The 20,299-nt window shown below is 42.6% G+C and overlaps 1 protein-coding gene across 5 annotated transcripts in view; it reads right to left on the reverse strand.

The window, feature by feature from the left end:
- The window catches only part of DNAAF11 (dynein axonemal assembly factor 11), a 75,135-nt gene that overhangs the window by 26,381 nt on the left and 28,455 nt on the right, over window positions 1-20,299 (reverse strand). For 3 of the 5 annotated variants that reach the window (XR_012378351.1, XM_073893217.1, XM_025871523.2), the window contains 5 exons: window positions 19,743-19,934; window positions 16,972-17,049; window positions 11,383-11,448; window positions 7,771-7,840; window positions 6,740-6,835 (listed from right to left, as the gene is read on the reverse strand). Coding sequence is in view for 4 of the 5 variants with exons in the window: in XM_073893217.1 (XP_073749318.1) it covers window positions 6,740-6,835; window positions 7,771-7,840; window positions 11,383-11,448; window positions 16,972-17,049; window positions 19,743-19,934 (502 nt within the window). In the remaining variant the exon portion in view is untranslated. The remainder of the gene's footprint in view (window positions 1-6,739; window positions 6,836-7,770; window positions 7,841-11,382; window positions 11,449-16,971; window positions 17,050-19,742; window positions 19,935-20,299) is intronic. The other 2 variants (XM_073893218.1, XM_073893219.1) reach the window with 2 other exon arrangements.

Consider the following 20,299-nt stretch of genomic DNA (forward strand, 5'->3'; position numbering starts at 1 on the left):
AAAGGACAAATCAGAAGATGAGGGCTGACTGCTGGGTTTAGTAACATGGAGGTGACTGGAGACCTCAAAGAGATGTTTCCACGGAAGGGGGGTAGGGAGGATGATTGCCTAGTTGGAGCTGGTTTTAGACATCATGAGGAAGGAACTGAAGCAGCAAATACATGTCTGTTACATGAGTTTTGTTGTAAAGCAGATGAGGGCACTAACTAGAGGGGGATGTTCTTCTTTTGTACTGTTTTGCTCTGAAGAAGGAAGATGTGTTAGCATGTTTTCTAACGTGAGAGGCAGAAAGGACAAATTCAATGAACAAGTAGAGAGAAGGGAAATTCGTCAGAGAGAAAGAAGAAGGTCTTTCAAGAGCCTGTGGAAATGGGATCCCACACATACTTGGAGAGTTTGGATAGATCACAGACAGCTGGTTCACTGAATCAGGAAGGCCAAGGAGGCCAAGCAAGGGAAGATGTGATGGTTGGAGTATATGGAAATGATCTTTTTTTGCTCCTGTTTTTTCCGTGCTGGAAATTTGAGAAATGAGCTAAGGATAAGAAATAATGTTCTGAAGAAGTAGAAGTATGAATGGAACAGGAAAACCTAGCAAGATGAGCAGGGAGCCCTCACTACAGACCCATTTGAACTTAATAATCAGAGAATAAAAGTAAGTTTATATTGAGTATATCATAAGTATGTTTGGGTAGAGAGAAAGTGCTGAGAACTACATGTCCAACTAATAAAGAGAAGGGAATCTGAGGCTGTTTCTTAGGATTGTCATCTGTAAGGTTGACCTTAATATGTGACCTTCACCTCCAGGGCTCAATACAGCAGAATCAAGGAAGATGTTCACCAACTGAAGCTGTAAATATAATTTGCTGTTCAGTTCAGATAGCAACTTCCTTAATCTCAGTTAATTATTCTGAAAGAACACCCAAAGGAAATCATGAAGTGTATTCTTGGAGTGTTCCTGTAACTTGTCAACTGAGAGTCTAGATGGGAGTTTAATTTAATGACTTGAAGCAAGCTTCTCAGTGAATACAAAATTTCAGTTAAATCTTGTTAAGCTGGACTGTAATGACATCATATGCCAAATATTCCAAGGCTGATGGTGGTAAGATTGTTTATGTACGTATAACTTAGTTTGACCACACATTTAAGAAAACATACTGAAGACCAAGCATAAACTCATAGAAAATGTGATGGGGAATAATTCCACTCAAAATAGGATGAGAACCATATGTATGGTACCCATAAATAAACCTCAGAAAATACATAGCAGGTCTGGAGAGAAAACTACCAAGAAAAAAAAAAAAATTTCTGACGGACATAAAATAAGAATAATAAGTGGAAAAACGTACATCATTGAAAATACAGTTTTGATTATGTAAATATATGAATTCATTCCCATAACAATCTATAAATTCAATGAAATCACAATAATAAAAAAATGTTGAAGGAACACAATTAATGCAACAACATTAGTCACTAGGAACAATGAATAACACAAATTAACAATAAACAGGAATGCAGTATGTGTTATGTCCCAAGATCTTCTAACGTATGCAAAGGTACATAATCTTCAAAATAACTTTTTGTGGTATGAATTATTAATATCATTTTATGGACAGGGAATCTGAGGCATAGAAGGATTAATAATTTGCCCAAAGACATACAACTGCTGAGTGGAAGTACCAGGGTTTAACCTGGGTTCTCTGGCTCCAGAGCCCCTTCCCTTAATCATTTCCCCTGCTTCTAAATTGCAATGACAACAAAAATCCCAACAGCGTTTTTGGAAGCAGAATTAGATAAACTTATTATTTTTTAAGATTTATTTATTTAATTAATTAATTAATTTATTTATTTTAGAAGGACAGAGAAAGCAAGCATGTGCAAGCAGGGGAGGAGCAGAGGAGAGGGAGAGAGAGAATCTCCATCAGACTCCCTGTTGAGCATGGAGCCTGACGTGGGGCTCAATCCCACAACCCTGAGATCATGACCTGAGCCGAAATCAAGAGCCGGATGCTCAAGTGACTGAGCCACCCAGGCACCCTGAAATTATTTTCAAGTTAACCTGGAATAATATGCATGGAAAAATAATTAGGAAATGGTTGGGGGAGAGAATAATCAGGGAGGAGATTCATGTTCCAAATATTAAAATGTATTTTTTTAAGATTTTTTATTTATTTATTTGAGCAAGAGTGAGAGAGTGAGAGTGAGAGAGAGACACACACACAGAGAGAGAGAGAGAGAGAGAGAGAGAGAGAACAGTGGGTTGGGCGGGGCAGAGGGAGAGGCAGAGGGAGAAGCAGGCTCCCCGCTGAGCAGGGAGCCCACACGGGGCTCAATCCCAGGACCCTGGGATCACGACCCGAGCCGAAGGCAGAGGCTTAACCAACTGAGCCACCCAGGTGCCCCTAACATGTATTTTAAAGATACATTCAAGGTATTCACTCATTAAACAAAAATTTATTGAACACCTTCCCTTTGCCAGGTTCTGCTTTAGGTGCCAGTGACGGAGTACTGACAAGAACAGACAAAAAGCCCTGTTCCCATGAAGTTTAAATTCTTGTTGAGGGAAACAGACAAAGAAATAGACAAATTATAGACCGTTATAGGTCATGATACATACTATGAAGAAAAATACAGCAGTAGGAGTAATAGAGAATGCTGGGGTAGAGGAGGAGATGCTTTCTAAATATGGGCGTCGGAAAAGACCCCATTGATAAGATAACACTTGAGGAGAAACATGGAAAAGTTGAGAGAGCAAACCATGAGGGTGTCTGGGGGAAAGGCATTCCAACCGAGGGGACAATGAGTCCAAAGATCCTGGGGTAGAAGGATGCTTGCCCTATTTGTAAAATAGCAAGAAAGCCAATGTGGCTGGAATGATTGGAAGGTAAAATAGTAGAAGACGATGTCAGAGGGATAATAGCAGGGGGAGGTTATCAGGACATTTTGCCTCTAACTCTGAATGAAATGGGAAATGTGACTTGGTCTGACTTACATATATTATAAGATGATCATTCTGGCTGCTGTGTTGAAAAAGGAATTACTAACCCTTCTCCAAAAACAAGTGAGGTCCTGGTTGATAGATGACACCCAGGGGCCATGTTTCTTGACTGGATACATCTAATGTGATAAGAGGCTACACACACTAGAATTGAGATTCTCTCTACCACTCCCCAGAGCTAAGACTAGTGAATAAAAGTGTCAGCAGCGAGAAAGAAATGCCACCAGACAGTGGAAAGGACGGAGAAAAACCTCATGAAACAGAATGTTTCCTACTCCGCTGTTACCTGGGCAGTTGATCTTCTATTGCCTGATGCTACCCTTCTGAGAGAGCCGGAGTACGTCCTCAACCACTATCCCACTCATCACTGCTAACCGAGACATCGACCCTTGAAGTCATGGTGGAGGAGGTAGGGTCAGGGATGGCATTCTGGGAGACACGGTACCCACAAGTTAGATTATCAAATGGTGGGTGGAGACAGAGGAATTTTAGCAGCGTGCTAGGGGCTGTGATATTTGTGTATTAATTACATCAATCCACAGGAACTGGACTCAGTGGCAGATGTTGGAAAGCATCTGGCGTTGTAGATATAGCATGAGGGGAAAGCCTCTTGGAAATGTGGAGCTGAGCTGGGAGAACCCTCTGGCATGTCAGCAGCAGAAAATGTTGCCATGACCCCTGTGACAGGGGGCAGACTTGGTGAAACTTGCCTAATAGCTCCTGGTCTGCATGGATCCAGCCTCATTTAGGGGTAAGAAAAGAGAAAAAAAACCTTCAATTTGACCTCTATGACAAAATGCTGAGGGAAGTGTCTAATAAATATTTTAGCACTTTGTACATAAATGTATATTCAATTATAAATGTTACGTCCTTGGAATATGTATACGAAGCTCACCCTTGAATTTCCACAAATAAATACAATATAATCAGCACAGCACAGACTCAATCAAATAGGTCAGCTCTTATGCAGTATTCTTTACAAACATTATCACAAAAGGGAAGAGCTAAATATCAAATCTGATCTTCTTTTCATTAATTCATCTGAATATTAAAAACTACTGAAGGGCCACAGTAGATATTTCTGGAAGTACTAGGCTATCAGTATGTTAAGTATTGACAATGCTATTTTATGAATGAATCAAAATTGTACCCAAGTGTTTACCTGATTTTTATAAGATGCTTTAAAATTCCAAGATGCTGCTTCAGTAATTATATAATGCAGGCCAGACTCGGACAATTCTACAGTAAGTGAGAAGCCTGGACATATAAATAGCTCAGTGGATTGAACTTCAGTACTTCGAAAGTTTCAATCATTAGGAATTATGAAGATGTTAATTTTCAGTAATACATACTTTTAATAATAAGCGTAAGTAAAATTAAAGTTTTGATTTTTTTAACTTTTGCTGATTTTGAAGAAAATCAGAAAAAAGTTCTTTAAACTTTAGAGTCCTTGCAATTATCTAATTCATGAATGAAAACCAACTAATTTGGGGCAAGAAATTATTCTCCAAAGGTTGTTTTCATGACTATCTTTTAGTTTCAGGTGCACAATTTAGTGATTCAATAGTTAAAATCCTAGAGGAGAACACAGGCAGGAACCTCTGACATTAGCCGTAACAACTTCTTACTAGATACGTCTCCTGAGGCAAGGGAAACAACAGTAAAAATAAACTACTGGGACTACAGCAAAATAAAAAGCCTCTGCACTGCAAAGGAAACCATCAACAAAACTTAAAGGTAACCTATGGAATGGGAAGAGATATTTGCAAATGCCATACCCAATAAAGAGTTAGTTCCCAAAATATATTTTAAAAAAACCCATAAAACTCAACACCCCCAAAACAAACACTCCAGTTAAAAAAATACGCAGAAGACAAGAACAGACATTTCTCCAAAGAGGACATCCAGATGGCCAACAGACCCCTGAAGAGATGCTCATCATCACTTACCCTCAGGGAAATGCAAATCAAAACTACAATGAGATGCCACCCCACACCTGACAGGCTGGTTCACGTCAACAGCACAGGAAACAGCAGGTGTTGGGGAAACCCAAGAGGGTCCCCCTATCTGTCTTTTAAAAGTGATAATGATAGAGATACATAAAGGAATGGCAAGAGGAAATCATCTAGTAATTAATAATCTAAAAGAAATAATGACAGAGATAACATCAATGTTACTTTAGCATAGTAGTCTAAAACCTTAAAAATATGTACCTCAAAGGGAAAATGTTATTCATAGTTTATTATCGAGGAAAAAAAAAGTAGAACCAGTCTGAGGCCCTCTGTGTAAATGATCTCATCTTCAACCACGCATTCCTAGAATACTTTTTCTTTAATGAGCCATTTTTTGTACTTTTCATGTGTATTTAACATGACAAATTTAGACAAATACAAAAACAAAAAGGATAATGGAAATAGAATGCTGCATGTATTTAAAAGATCCATGAGCAGGGACAGAGGAGGCTTTCTCATCAATCGCCTGGCACCCTGCAGAAGGTGCATAAATCATAGATCTTGATTTTCTTTTAGGAAATAACAGTTATCATTTAAAGTTTGGTGTTTTAGTTAGAATATAAGTTTAAAAAAAAAGAGATTGCTGATCACAGTGTCATACCAATGTGTCAATCAAAGTACTGGGTAATTAAGTTATCTCTTCGATTCCCCTATAGGCTATTCTAATTAGCATACAAGCACTTTCTTAATTTGCTGTAGTCACCAAGGACACTGTGATTCTCACAGCTGTGTTTGTTATTTTACTGTCTGACAGCAAATTTTATTTGCTGTTTTACTGACTTGGAATAAAAATACATAATCGATTACCCATAATCAATCTGTTACAAATCTGGCTATGGGAAAAGGATTAATAAATCATTACAGAAACTTACTGGTTAATCAAGTTTATTCTCAGTGGCAGTCACTCCTCTCCCCATTCTCCTGCAAGAGCACAGCCCCATTTGACCGGCTTCTCCACGCTACCCCTTTGAATCCTGAGTGACTGGGGCAAAGCGGACCCCACCCCAGGTCATGAGAGGAGACAAGAGTAACCAAAATAAAACGACAGAAACCAAACAAAAGACTCCCATCCCTTTGGCCAGAGACTGGTTTCATTGCGCAAGGTTAAGCTAGTCAAGACTTACTGGGCGTTTCAGCTAAATTGGCTAATCGGTCCAGAGGAACTTTCATTCCACAGTGATGGGAAAGCTCCTCTCTCTGTGTCTTTCCCTGACTCTCTGTTTGTCTCTCTTCGTGCAAGGCAAGGACAAGAAAGCATGCCACCTCAGTGGCCGCCCGTGCGCCTCTCAGGAAGGAAGCCAGCTAACATATTGGAAAGGCCCTGACCCTCCCCTGTCTGAGCCCGTCCTACCTTCTCATGTCTTGTTATAAGAGATCAAACACTTCTTTATGGTTAAAAGTACTGATCCCCATGTGATAGGCATGCTGGTGGTGATTGCCCCACTTGGAAGAACGATGGGACTGACAGACCCCAACTCCCCGCGACACTCTGGCTGCAGAGGCAAGAACCACGGGCAGACTGAGGGCAGGATGAGCCCCCACAGTTCCCAAAGGCACCCTAGTCTCAGCTCTCTGTTCTCACAGGTTCGGGTTCTCCTGCCTGGCTGGGGCGAGGAGATTTTCTGGTTCTCTCAACCGAAAGAAGTCATCATTAGCCCTGACAGGTCAAGTGCCTTCAGGAACCAACACACCCAGACTTGAAATTGATCCAAGCAACCTTGCCTACCTTGGGCATGCAGATCACCAAATGCCCTGTCGTCTGAGATCGTTTGGCAGAGCTGCCGTCAGGCTTGACTTCTGCAGGAAGGACAAGCTGGAATGGCTGAAAATAAACAGGAAGTGTCCCAGAGAGGGAGTACATGTTATGTGAGAGGGTTACTTCAAGATGTATTTTCATTACCAATTCAAGATTCACCATTCCATTTTTAAAAACATGCTTAGACTTAGTAGAAAAAAAAAAATGTCTGGGCTATGCTTGATATGCATGAATTATTTTACCTATTTTAGTGAATGGACTAAAGAACAGTCATCAATCACAAACACTGAAACAGTCATTGGTCCATTTATGTTAACATGGCTAATAATAAAGAATTCATAGATAAAACTTCTTGTCATAAGCCATCAACATATTTCCACTTTAAAGCCTTCATATGACTCCTATGAGTGCTCGTAATCAGCCAAAAAATACTATTTCAGGGGTGCCTGGGTGGCTCAGTCGGTTAAGCATCCGACTCTTGATTTCAGCTCAGATCATGATCTCAGGGTTGTGAGATCGAACCCACACTGGGCTCTGTGCTAGGTGTGGAGCCTGCCTAAGATTCTCTCTCCCCTGCTCCTTCTCGCTCTGCGCCCCCCTCCCCGTTGCGTTTTCTCTCTCTCTCTCAAAAAAAATACTATTTCAAAAATAGTAAAATTACAGTTGCTATGAATGAAATCATTGACAATTTAAAGGGGGGTATATTATTTCAATCTAAGTTCAAGCATAGGCTATCATACATATAATCACCTTATCAGATCTGAAAGAAGTACTAACACAATAGACACAAGTTAAAAATGCTAATTTTATGGAGCTACACAGTGGTTAGTCAACAACCAATCCTGCTGTATACCACTCCCACTGTGTAAAATCATGTGTCTAAAGAATAGCTCTCTGATTGGGCTCCTTTTCTTCTCTTTTCATATTATGTTGACAGTTTTCGAGGCAACCTAGCTTAGTTTGAGGCTTGGCGTTTGAAACTGTAACAGTCTACCGCTCACCTTTCCTTTGACCATGACTCGGACATAAGTCGGCTGCACATCAACATCGATCAAAGAGGTGTCCATATACCTGCAACGTGAAACGTACCAAATCTTACCATTTTCAAAAACATTAAGTTAAAAGAAGTGCAAATAAAAACTACCATTTCTGGAACCATTTTAAATGAAAGAAGCTTCCAATTTCCATGCTCAACAGGTCTTAAGAAATCTGTCTTCCATTAATCCCTAAACCAAAGGAAATTCAATATATCAGCAATTTCATTTTTAGACCCACAAGTACTCTTGGCATTGATTGCCCCTAACCTAAAAATATCTGCGGCCTGAAACACCAGAGGTTTGCGAAAAACAGCTTGCCATGTTCTTTCATGAATATTTTATTTTAAGCCCCTGCGCCTGACATGAATAGCCAGGAAAGCTGAATCCACGACGCTTGGGGCCTGCAAGCAGCCGCTCCCGCTTCCCGAGCCGCTCTCCCTCCCCTGCAGCTGTTCCGCAGCTGCCACCACAGCATCCTGCTCTGCTTCTCCCTGCTTCTGCCTGCGAAGCTCCCTCCTGCTGAACAAGCAAAGCCTTCCATCTACGGCAGTGACCCCAGGATCAGGGGGTGACAGTTCTCCTTGACTTAAGGAACAAACGAAAGAGTTAGGCTTCATCTCGCTTGTTTAGACCAATAACCAGACATGGTAGCATTGTACATTTAACAATATTGATCGCGGACATTAGCAAATGCAGGGATGATTCAAAAGTCACACACGTTAAGACAGGTCGGATGACAGCAGGGCGACGAGCACAGGCTTCAGTCACACGGACTGTGAGCAAGGGTCTCCACCCCCTCCTGCTCCTTGGACCACGTTCCTCAACTGCTCTAAGCCTCAGGTTCTTCATCTGTAAAATATGATGTGAAGTGCCTATCCCTTAAGATTGCTGTGAAGACGCAGGCAGAGCGCCTAGTCCAGAGTTGGGGTGAACACAGCATTGTTCTATTTTATGTAATAAAAATTCTTATAAGAGTAAAAAGTGTAGGCAAGGTTTCCTAAAACCTCATGTTGAATAGCTACCGCATTAATGGATCACATCTTCTTGTCCAATGTGTACAGTCTCCTAAAGCGTTCATCTGCCCCTACGTCCAAGGTCTTGGCCTGTGCTGGTGTCCTCTGCCTGAAACAATCCTCTGCTGGTTCTCGGCAGAGCTCACTGCTTCTCACCCTCCAATTGTCAGCTCATGTCAGCAGCTTCCCTGACCATCCCCACGCTGCCGACCACCAGACTGTGCCCGCCATTGGTCTCCACCCCTGACCTCTGGCCCTTCCTGTACAGCACGCTTCTCCCTTTGTAATTACGTATTTAGATGCCTGCCTGTTTATCGTCTGTCTCACCACAGGGCCATAAGCTCTAGGACCAGCAGAGACTGTAAACCGAACATGCCCGTTACGGTCTCCCCGTGCCTGAGACATAGTAGGTGTTCTATAGATATTTGCTGGATAAAGACAGGAAGCATATGTGAATGAATGAATGAATGAATGAATGAACTTAATTTTCATACATCCACATGCCAGTGAAGCTAACAAGGAATTTTAGTGTCATTAGTGCAGACAGAATCATGGGAAGGGAAGGATTTTACTACCTAGACAGGAGAAATCTCACCACTCCTTGAAAAAGTACATGACAGGGGGCGGATGGGGAAAGCTTTCATTTGAGGACTGAACGTGAAGGAGCCAAGCGAGCTACAAAGAGAAAGGGGTACACATTCATTAAACTCCAGGAATATGGCCTAAACATGGAAAGGAGGACTTAAAAGTATGAAACTGGATGTTTAATGAAACACAGCAGAAGGGAGATTGGGTTGCTGCAGGGACAGAGGACAGGGGATCAGCTGGAGAAGAGCTAGAAGCCTTTTAAAGGCAGGTGGGCGGGCAGCGTGGGGGCAGCAGATTTAACAGGAGGCGTAACGGGGTGGTTCAGCACGAGGAGGAACGTACACACTAAGAACTAGTCCTTCCTCACAAGAGCCAAAGGTGGAAACAACCAAATGTCATGTACTGATGAACGGATGAACAGAAATGTGGCCCAGCCATACAATGGAATATTATTCGGCCACAAACAGGAAGGGAATTCTGACACACCACAACACAGACGAACCCTGAAGACGTGACCCAGAGGCATGCCTGATTCCACTTATATGAAGTATCGGGAATTGGCAAAATCTACAGAGACAGAAGGCAGACTTGCAGTTGCCAGGGGCAAGGGAGATGAGGAATGAGTACTTAATGGGTATGGGGTTTCCTTTTTGCCATGATGAAAATGTCCTGGGGCTCTGTGCTGGCAAGGCTGCAGGGCATGGTGGAGTCACTGAGGGCCACTGAATCTCCACTTGAAATGGCTGACAGGGTAAATTTTAAGTGATGTATATTTAAATTAAAATAACAACTAAAAAAACAAAGAGTTGGCCCTCGGCCCGTCAGTATTTATTTTGACAAGACTTACCCTCCAAAATTACTCCCTTCTAGATAATTTCAGGATGACAACCCCTCATACTCCACTGGGTTTACTGGGAGATTAGATAAGACAGAGCACACAAAATAGGCCTTCAAAAGAGAAAGGACTTTATTATCATTCATGCTTGTACATGTCCTCTGACTCCCATTACCGGTATTCATTCATTCATTCACTCACTCAGGCATTCATTCATTCCTGAGCTCACAGAGCTCCAGGGGCTAGGCGCTGGTGTGGGTGCTGGAGAGACAAGGAGGAAGGAACAAACAAAACAAAGTTCCTGCCTTGCCCCGCACATTTTTAGAAACACAAGTAAATGTATGGTTGGTCAGGTAGAAATCAAAAAGCAGGAGAGGTGGAAGGAAGTGCTGGAGCAGGGATATGCGCTTAGATCGGATGGTGGGCAGAGAGGCCTCTATACTAAAGTGACCTCTGCCCAGAGGCCCGCAGGAAATGAGGCAGCAAGCCACATGGACGCCTAGTGTGACAGGGGCACAGGCCGATGGATGCATGGGTGCAAATCCTGAGGCACTGGGGGTCCCAAAGGACTGGAGAATTAGAAAGACCCCATAGGTGGTCACTGAAGTCAGAAGCATGAAGGACAGTGAGCCAAAACTTAAAAATCCTGAAGGAATGAGGCAGGGTAGGACACAGCTGGGGGAAAAGTGTCTGCTGGAGATAAAAAAGTTGCAGGCTGTACCCCTGGGTCTCTAAGGTGGGACTGGAAGGTGGGGGGCACCACCTGATGCTTACTATTATATCAAAATGTTTTAGAAAAAAGAAAGAGACCATAAAAAGTACAGTGGTAGTATGAGAGCTGAGGGGGCCTGTGGTATCAGCATTAGGAAGCAGTAAAGCTCTGAGAATTATTTAAACTCTGCCTTAGAAGAAGAGATCACAGAGTTCTTAGCACTGGGATTGTGGGTTTATTTACTTCTGCCTTTGTTTAATTTTCATGCTTTTTCAAATTACAGTACGTTCTCGGTCTTAAAAAAAGAAGGATGCCTTCATTTGGCAAATCAAATTCCATTTCAAAATACTTCAGAACTCAAGAGATGGCACTGAGAACAAAAACAGAAAGAAATGACATTAAATAAGTCCGTAATGAAACGTCTGTACCTATAGACAGCAAGGTCCAGGATGATCTGGTTACGTTTTTCATCATCTTTCAAGGAGAAGTCAAGTCTAAGGAATAATCCATTTGGGGGAAAAAAAAAAAAGACGATGTCTTTAGCAATACTGTATAGATAACCCAACCCATTATCACAAGTAAACTTGGTAATAATTATATAATAATCTCCAACGACAAACTTATTTTGGTAGGTGGACAATAAAATGTCTACATTTAAAAAAAATTCAACAGAAATCTACAATATATTCATCAATTATTTGTTTACATTGTTAACATGTGAGAATCCTAAGGTAAATAACATACAGAAAATTAGCATTGGTGCAGATACAGAGACATCTGGTGGTTAAAGTTTCCTTTTCTATTTCATTCAAGTTTGCTAGAAGCAAACTTAAAACACTGGACTGATTTATGGGGAAGTAAACGTTATGTTTGCCTCCCTGTATCCAGGATTCTATCCCTTCGGTTTTTCTGTTTTTGTTTTTTTAGATTTTATTTATTTTAAAGGTAGAGAAAGAGAGAGAAAGCGAGAGCATGAGCGAGTGAGCACAAGCAGGGAGAGGAGCAGAGGGAGAGGGAAAGCAGACTCCGTGCTGAGTACAGAGCCCAATGCGCAGCTCCATCCCACGACCCTGAGGTCATGACCTGAGCGGAAATCAAAAGTCAGACGCTTAACTGAGTCACCCAGGCGCCCCGTCCCTTCTGTTTTAAATAGTCTTGTCTTCCTTCTTTCTCCTTGCAATCTTTCTTTCTCTCCTTTCGTTGTTGACCTTTGCATCGCCCCGGAAAATGCTGAGACACTGCCCATGATCTATCACCTCCATACAGATGATGAAACAAAGGTTCAGAAAGGTTGACCCAGCTGGGAAAGAGGCCATATGAGCCCGGAGAGGCACGATTTCAAAGTCCCACATCTGGGGCGCCTGGGTGGCTCAGTCGGTGAAGCGTCTGCCCTTGGCTCAGGTCACGACCCCAGGCTCCTGGGATCAAGCCCCACATGAAGCCCACATTGGGCTCCTTGCTCAGCGGGGAGTCTGCTTCTCATTCTCCCTCCCCTTCTGCCTGCTGCCCCGCCCGCTTGGGCTCTACCACATAAATAAATAAAATCTTTAAAAAAAACAAAGCAAAAACAAAGTCCTACATCCTTCAACTTCCTAGGTGTAACTTCCGTAGTGGCAACATACCATTCAGAATTATTTGGTTGATTTATTTTGAGCACATCACTTGTCATATTATTCTGTAAAATATATAATCCGATAATATTAAAGAGTGTAAGCTAAATTGTTTGGAACGATTTGGCCGTCAGCAGAATGTCTGTGTGGCCGTCCCTCTCTGTGCTTTCAACAACCCAGCCATGCGGGACTCCTTCGGTTGCTCAAATGACCCATGCATTCATGATCTCATGTCAGGAGCTTTCTTATGGGCGGGCCCCCTCTGCCTTGATTGCTTATTCCCCAACTGTCCAGCCAGCCAACTTGAACTCTCCCTTCATTTGTCACTTGAAAGGTAATTTCGGAGAGGTTTTCTATGGCAGAAATTGCTATTCATTCCCCACAGTCCACTTCCCCTTTATCTATAGTAATAGGACCCCTGATTTTAACAAGGAACATGGCCGTGCAGAATAAAGACAACACTTTCCAGCCTCCCCTGCAGCTGGATATGGTCGTGTGATTTAGCTCTGTGAAGGAGAGCACCTTATGGTGCTCTCCAGGAATTTCCCTAAAGAGAGAGAGTGTGTGCCCTTTCTTCCCTCTCTTCTTCTTCACCCAACTGAACAGAAGAGATTATGGGAGGCCAAGAAATCAGCCACAGAGACTACTTAGCAAACTGTTGTAACTGTCTAGGCAAGAGGCAGATGACGTATTCTAAGATGGGGGGCGTGGAGTAAGTGAGAAGCGGTTGGATTCAGGTGATACTGAAGGAAGAGATCCCAGAGTCACTGATAATATGACAGAGAGAAGAATCAAGGATGGATCCAAGATTTTTGGTCTTGCTAAATGGCGGATGCTCGCTACTGAGTTGGAGAACGTTGGGGGACAAGCGTGTTATGAGGGAAAGCGGTAGTGGGCATGGGAATTAGGACTTCTGTTTCTGTCATGGTAAGCTTACAATACCTAATTCATATTCACACGGTGAGGACAAATAGCTAATTCAACATCCAAGTCTTGAGTTCAGGCAAGAGGTTGGTCTGGTTACAATGTAAAGATAAGTGTTTAAAACCATGGGGTTTGGTGAGAGCCCCACAGAGTCAAGGTGAAAGGACAAGGCAGCTGAGGAGCCGGCCCGGGAGTGCTGAGGTACATCACAAAGAGACTCAGGCAAAGCCTGTGGAGATGAACAAGTAGGAAGGTCAGAGAGTCAGAGGCAGAGGGAAGAAACTGCTATAAGATGGAAGGTAATGATGGGGGCACCTGGGTGGCTCAGTCCATTTAAGCATCGACTCTTGATTTTGGCTTAAGTCATGAGCTCAGGGTCCTGGGATGGAGCCCTGTGTTGGACTCTGTGCTCAGTGGGGAGTCTGCTTGAGGATTCTCTCTCTCTCCCTCTTCCTCTGCCCCTCTCCCCTCTAAAATAAACAAATAAATCTTAAAAAAAAAAAAAAAAAAGAAGGAAGGTAATGATCAATTTGGTCAAATTTGCTGGGTCAAGTACATAGGGCCTGAGATTTGAAATGATGTGACCGAACAGAGAGGCGATGTGAACAGCGAAGAGAGATGATAGAAACATAGAACACAGAAAGGATACGAACATACAGAAATGATTTGACTACAAAAGTTTTAGGTGACAGAATATGCAGACATGGTTTCAAGAAGGAAAGTGAAGTGAGGAGCTGGTGACCGAGTCCAGCATGTCCACGGGGAACTTTGGCTACTTAGAGCGGGCAGAGAAATAGGACTGTAGCTGCCAGGGAAACTAGAGAAAGGGGGCTTACTTGTTGTTTTTTTTTTAGATGGATGATATCACAGTGTCTATAAACTGATGAGATGGATCTAGTAGGAGGGAGAGAAATGATGCAGAAGAGAAGGGTCATTGCAGAAGCAAGTCCTTGACAGGAAGAGGGGTGGGGATCAGTATGCCCACAGAGAGAGCTACTCAGGAGGGGAAGGTCACCCACTGCAGCAGGAGAATAGAGAACATGTACTACAGGTCCAGGGACACCGATAAATTGGATGAGAAAACTTCTAATTTCTCCTGTTTTCTCTATGGAGTGTGAAATAAGGTCCCCAGTTGGAACCATCGAACAGAAGTAATAAGGGAGCAAAAGGGGTGAAAGCAGCCTGTGGGAGACTGGAGGAGTGAATTACCCAACAAAATGCAGTATGATTTGCGGAAGTCCACTTGAGATACAGGGTAATAAATTTCCAGTAGACCAGCAAGTAGATGCGGGTGTTTTCCTCCAGGCATGCGTGAGGGCAAGTCTAGAAATGCGTGTTTGATTGAAATAGGGTTGAGAGCAGGATGTGAGAATGAACATAAGGGAAGGAAAGAAGGACAAAAGATTTGAAGATCCATGTCAAGGGCGGATCTCTGTGATGAACCATAAAACCACAGCAGAGTGACAGAAGGGGAGAATATGAGGGCCAGGGGGCAGCCAGAAAACCAGGAGATGAACTGATTCTTGGTCCTCATGGGCCAGGTGATTGTGGGAGCTCAGGGAGCTCCCCGGGAGTACAGGGGATGGTGTTCAGCGGGACACTCCAGGGAAGATTCTGGATGTGGAAGAGATACAGAAGATGGCAAATCTGAGAATAAAAGTGGATTGTGTGGCCGGCCTGAGGGGGAGATGATGGTGGGGAGTGAGGCGGTGGAGGGCCAGAAAGGCCAAGGCTGGGGTGGATGGTCGACATGGAGGATGAAGTCCCACAACTGATGATGGGAGGAGAGGCAGAGACAAAGACGCTGGTCGGCATGCAACAGTCTTCTGCAGTGCGTGGGGCAGAGGGCGAGCGTGAGGGTTGAGCAGGGGTGAGTCCATGACTGCAGAAGGACAAGGGTGGTGTATCTAGAGGGCCTGTGCTCCAAGGGGGCTGGGAACGATTAGGGAAACGGAAGAGAAATGGTCTGAAAGTAGCTATAAGGTACAGTTTTCCTTGGGTAGACACTGCAAGGGACAATAAGGAGGGCAGCTGTAGAGGCAGAATTCTTAGTCTCCATTCATGAAAGAGGATAAGAGGGACCCTGAGAGAAAAGGCTGAGAACAGAGGCTTTGCTGGCGAGGCACAAGCTCCAGAGGGCACGGTGGCAGGGAAGAAGGGGTCAGGGAGGAGGAAGGGAATGAGGTGGATTAGGAGGTGTACAGAGCCACATGGGAATGACTTTCTGGGTGGTGACAGATGACCCTGGAGGGTGAGGAAGGGTGACCACAGCAGGATCAAAGTAGGTGGTAGGGGCAAGTGGTGGGTATTCAGTTCCTCACGGAATTCCCCTAGAGTCAGCAGTAGGGGCCCATAATGTGGTCAGTGTGGTGTGAGGAGAGGTGGTCTCCCCAGGGGCCCAGAGAGCCCTGAGGGTCTCCCTCAGGCCCTGCCATAGGCTGAAGAGAGACCATCTTCCCCCCAAATTTCCGAGCTCAACGAACGCAGACACCTGTCACATTCACTGCTGTATCCTCATGCCTGGCATCGGGTCTTAGGCTACCTTAATTTCTGCAGGATAAAGAAGGGATGTGCTGTGTGGCAGATATAAACTTGATCATGGAAGTCACTAGAACTGGGTTCGCCTGACCAAGTCAGACACACCATCCATTAGCCTGGGCAAGTCACTCCACCTCTCTCAAGCTCAGGTTTGGAACCCATGAGAAACAAATACTGCCCGTCACATGAGATTGCCAGGCAGATGGAATGAATGATGACTGGGAATGATCAAGACAGTCCCTTTCTCCTGGTCCTGGCATAGAAAAGGAAAGGGAAACAAACAGGCTTTGAGCAATGAAATGAAGCCAACAAGATTTAGTCCAAAGGCTTTTTGGTCTGTATTTTGGCTACAAAAGACCTTTTTTTTTTTTTTTTTTTTTGGTTTTCTTTCTAGTTTTAAATTTTAAGACAGCCCGACAGGGTAGATATGGTTATCCCTGAGGATTTCTGGTTTGAATATTTTCCCTCTCTCATTAATGTCACTGAAGTATCTACATCAGTTTCCTTCCTTGGGCCTCCAGGGCTTTGTAGACGTGTCCCAGAGTGTTAAGTAGACAGACACAAGGGAGAGGTACCAGTATTCTCAGCCAGCTTGTTCATGGCAGAGCTTTAAACATTAAGAAACATAACAATAATGCACTTGGAATTTTCAGGCAGAAAACTGTATATGGTCCAAAGTTTCAGGGGATATATAAATAACTAGGATTTCCAAATGTCAAGATCATGTTCTGAATGCCAAGACAATGAAATATAACATCATGTACGAGAAAACATCATAGATGCTCTGCTTTCAAATATGCACACAATGACATTCCTATTAGGCTCATCAGGCTTGTTAAGAGCAGTTAGATATATTCTCCACAGAGCAAACCTGCAAATGAAAACCATCGTAATGACCACCACCATACATTCTGCTTCTTCGAGTATCCCTTTGGCCTCACGTACTTGGGATCATTTACATTCAAGGCTTTCCCATCTTTAGTGATCAAAATCCTGGGTGGTTTCACTTTCTTCTTCTTTTCACTTAAGATTGGAGGTGGATGGGAACAAGCGGCAATGGAGAAAGAGAAAAATAAACAAAGGGAATGTAAAAGAAATATTTTTGTGAAACAGTTTAAGAAAAAATTGATCAGGTATCTGAATACATCAACCATTCACTGTTATGAAGCCCATTCTTTTAATGCTATGCTGGGAATTGACAATCAAGCCAGATTTCTTTATGATTGTATCTATAGCTGTAAAGCAAAAATGTGACCAAGACAATTTGGCAAATAATTCAAATGGGGGGGGGGGAGGAGATCCTTCCTTTTCATGAAATATCCATGAATGTTTAAGTTAGCCTATTTTATGCATGATTTGGCCAGATAACTGTCAATTCCCCGTTTGTGTATACAGCCTCTGCTTTAGTTAAAAATGATAATTTTTAAAACACCAAGTAGATTCTATTCTATAGAAATAAAAATACCAGTACATAAGAATCTACATAAAAGGATGTCTATCACAGTCTTAGTAGCGGCAAAACCCCGGAACTATGATGAATGTCCATCGGTGGAGGGGTCATTGGCTCCACTGTGGTATGCTCATGCTATGAAATAGTTTGCAGTTGTTAAAAAATGTGTTTGCTCTTCACCTATTGGTCTCAAAAGTGATAGAAAATGTCGATGATGTTATTTAGCGAGCACAAACACATAAAATATAAGTCCATTTTTGTTTTTTACAAAAGATCCCAAATCATCCATTTGCAGAGATGATTTAGACGATTGTAGAGGGTGGAGAAAGTTCTGGTGGGATTGACCCCAGCCTGTTAACACTCATTACCTGGAGGGGGTAGAGACAGGAGGAAAAGAAACGGTGCAGAGAGGAAAGGTTCATGGGATAGCATGAAAGAAAAATGTAGAATGTTAAGTTCCAGCTATTTAAACAGTAACGAAGATATATACAAACTTAAAAAGGCATATATGGATGAGCACTGGAAGACCAGATGGAGAAATGTGTTTAGAAGATGGAACTGTAGGCAACTCTTTGCCTTGGATTTCTATTCTTTTAATACGATTTTGTATCAGTTAACTTTATTTTGAAATGTAAATTTATGCACATTTTTCTGCATCTTAAACTGGGTCCCCAGGTCCAATAAGTTAATATGTCCCTGTACTGCATTATTCTCCATGACCCAGGACAATTAAGGGACATCCAGGAGAGGCAAACATCTCAGGGACGCATGGGACTGGGTACACTAGAGCATACTGTATGGGGTGACTTGGACTTCTCCCCAATTCAGCTGTACTTTATTTTGGCTGTTAGGGAGAGAAAAAAAATGTTTCCTGGTTTCAGGCTCAATACAATGTACCACACAATATATTGTCCTATATATACATTTTATCTATGTAAACATAGATACATATGATGTGTATATATGCGTGTACATTGCATATATGTCAGAAAAACGATACATATTATATAAAAACATGTCGAATTTCCATTTCAGAAGTTTCTTAAGTCTGCAAAGTACTTTTACACATTGGCTCCTATGATTGTCTTAACAACGTAGCGGGGGAGGTAAGGCAGGGACAAGAATCTCTGTTTAGCAGACGAGGAAACAGATGCGAAGTTAGGTATTTGCCAGCATCCCATAGACAGTAAGTGGCAGAGTCGTCACGTTGAGCCCACATTTTCAGATGCTATTCCAATGCTCTCCCCAAAGCATGGGGTGGCTTCTCTGTGTACAAACTACCACATTTTACAAACAAGCATTTTGGATAAAATTCAATTTTGGTACCTCCCTGTCATCTAGCTGATGAATAAAATGGCATGAAAGCAGCAGCGATTGCTAATAGTCTTTTTTATTTTTATTTCTATTTTAATTATGTTATGTTAGCTCAGTGATGGGTATTAAGGAGGGCATGTGTTGCATGGAGCACTGGGTGTTATACACAAACAATGAGTCATGGATCACTACATCAAAAACTAATGATGTACTGTATGGTGGCTAATAGTCTTTTTTAATCTCTTAGGTTCTTGCTTTCAGTCGATAATCACAGGGAAAGACACTGTGCTTCACTCTCGTGACTTCCATGCAGACAGCGGTATATCAGAGCTAAATGATCCCATTCCCAAGCACAGGAATTAGAAGTATTTCCATAAGTGGTACATTTTACATGCTAGACCTGAGCAATGACATGAAATGACACAGAACTTAGCTTTTAAAAAGCCTCTCTGAAAATAACAGTTTAAGCATTCCAGCTTCTAACAAATCATCAAATTACATCTAAACAATTCAGAAGTGAAAGCATACTAGGGAATGTCCAAGAGAGTTGTATTAGGAAAATATAATGCCTAGTGAAACTAATTTCTAATTTTGCAAATTACGAGACACAAAGGAATTTACTCATCCCTTTTCTTGGTGGCATGAAAATCAGTATCTCTAACCCAGGACATACTTGCATTTGATTCGCTGAAAGTTGTTGAAAAATTAAAGACATCCAAACAACACTACCTAAAATGCCATCATTCGTGACATCCTAAAGAATGGAGTCTGATATTAACAAACATTAGTAGATACAATGCAACAGGAAGCTGAACCTAGAAGAAAGCAAAGTCAATGCGTGATGGCTAGCAAAGACTGAATGCACATAAGGAGCCAAATCATGTGCAATCATGAATATATAATCCCTAGGAGAGCGTTGTATCTCTCTCAATGATTGGAAAAAATGAAATACCTTAATTTTTCTTGGTCTTTCCGTTGTTTTTCCATATGCCTAAGTGTTTCCAATCGAGATTCAGGAGTAAACAAAGAGGGCTTGTTCCAGAATTCCAGGTCATCTTCGCTGTCCTTGAACTTCTTTTGGTTGCATTCCCCTTCTTGTCCTTCTGGTGCCTGGATGTGGTCTTTGCTCTCTACAGAAAATGGGCTTGGAAAGAATGAATAGATCCAAAGCATGTAAGACCAATGCTGGGTGTCACTGAGTTTCATGCTCAATGCTGCCCCTTAAATCTCTTACACATTTTTCTTAGGTTATCTTCTTACCTTTGAATGACAAGACATCTCTGAAATCAGAGAGCCTATGTAAGCCAAGGTGGATGAAAGTACTGCCCCAACTGGGGTAGGCCCTCATCATCTAACACAGGGCACACTGCAGTGCAGACGGAAGGGCCCCCAGGCCTGGCTGATGAGAGTCACCTGGGGAGCCTTATGAAGAGCACAGATGCCTGAGCTCTCACCAGAAAGTCTACGCAGTAGATGTGGGCTTGGGCCCAGGGATCTGTGTTTTATGAT

This window comes from Callorhinus ursinus, unplaced genomic scaffold (genome assembly GCF_003265705.2).
Source record: "Callorhinus ursinus isolate GAN/ISIS: 27379988/994484 unplaced genomic scaffold, GSC_fseal_2.0 scaffold5, whole genome shotgun sequence".
NCBI classification, from domain to species: Eukaryota; Metazoa; Chordata; class Mammalia; order Carnivora; family Otariidae; genus Callorhinus; species Callorhinus ursinus.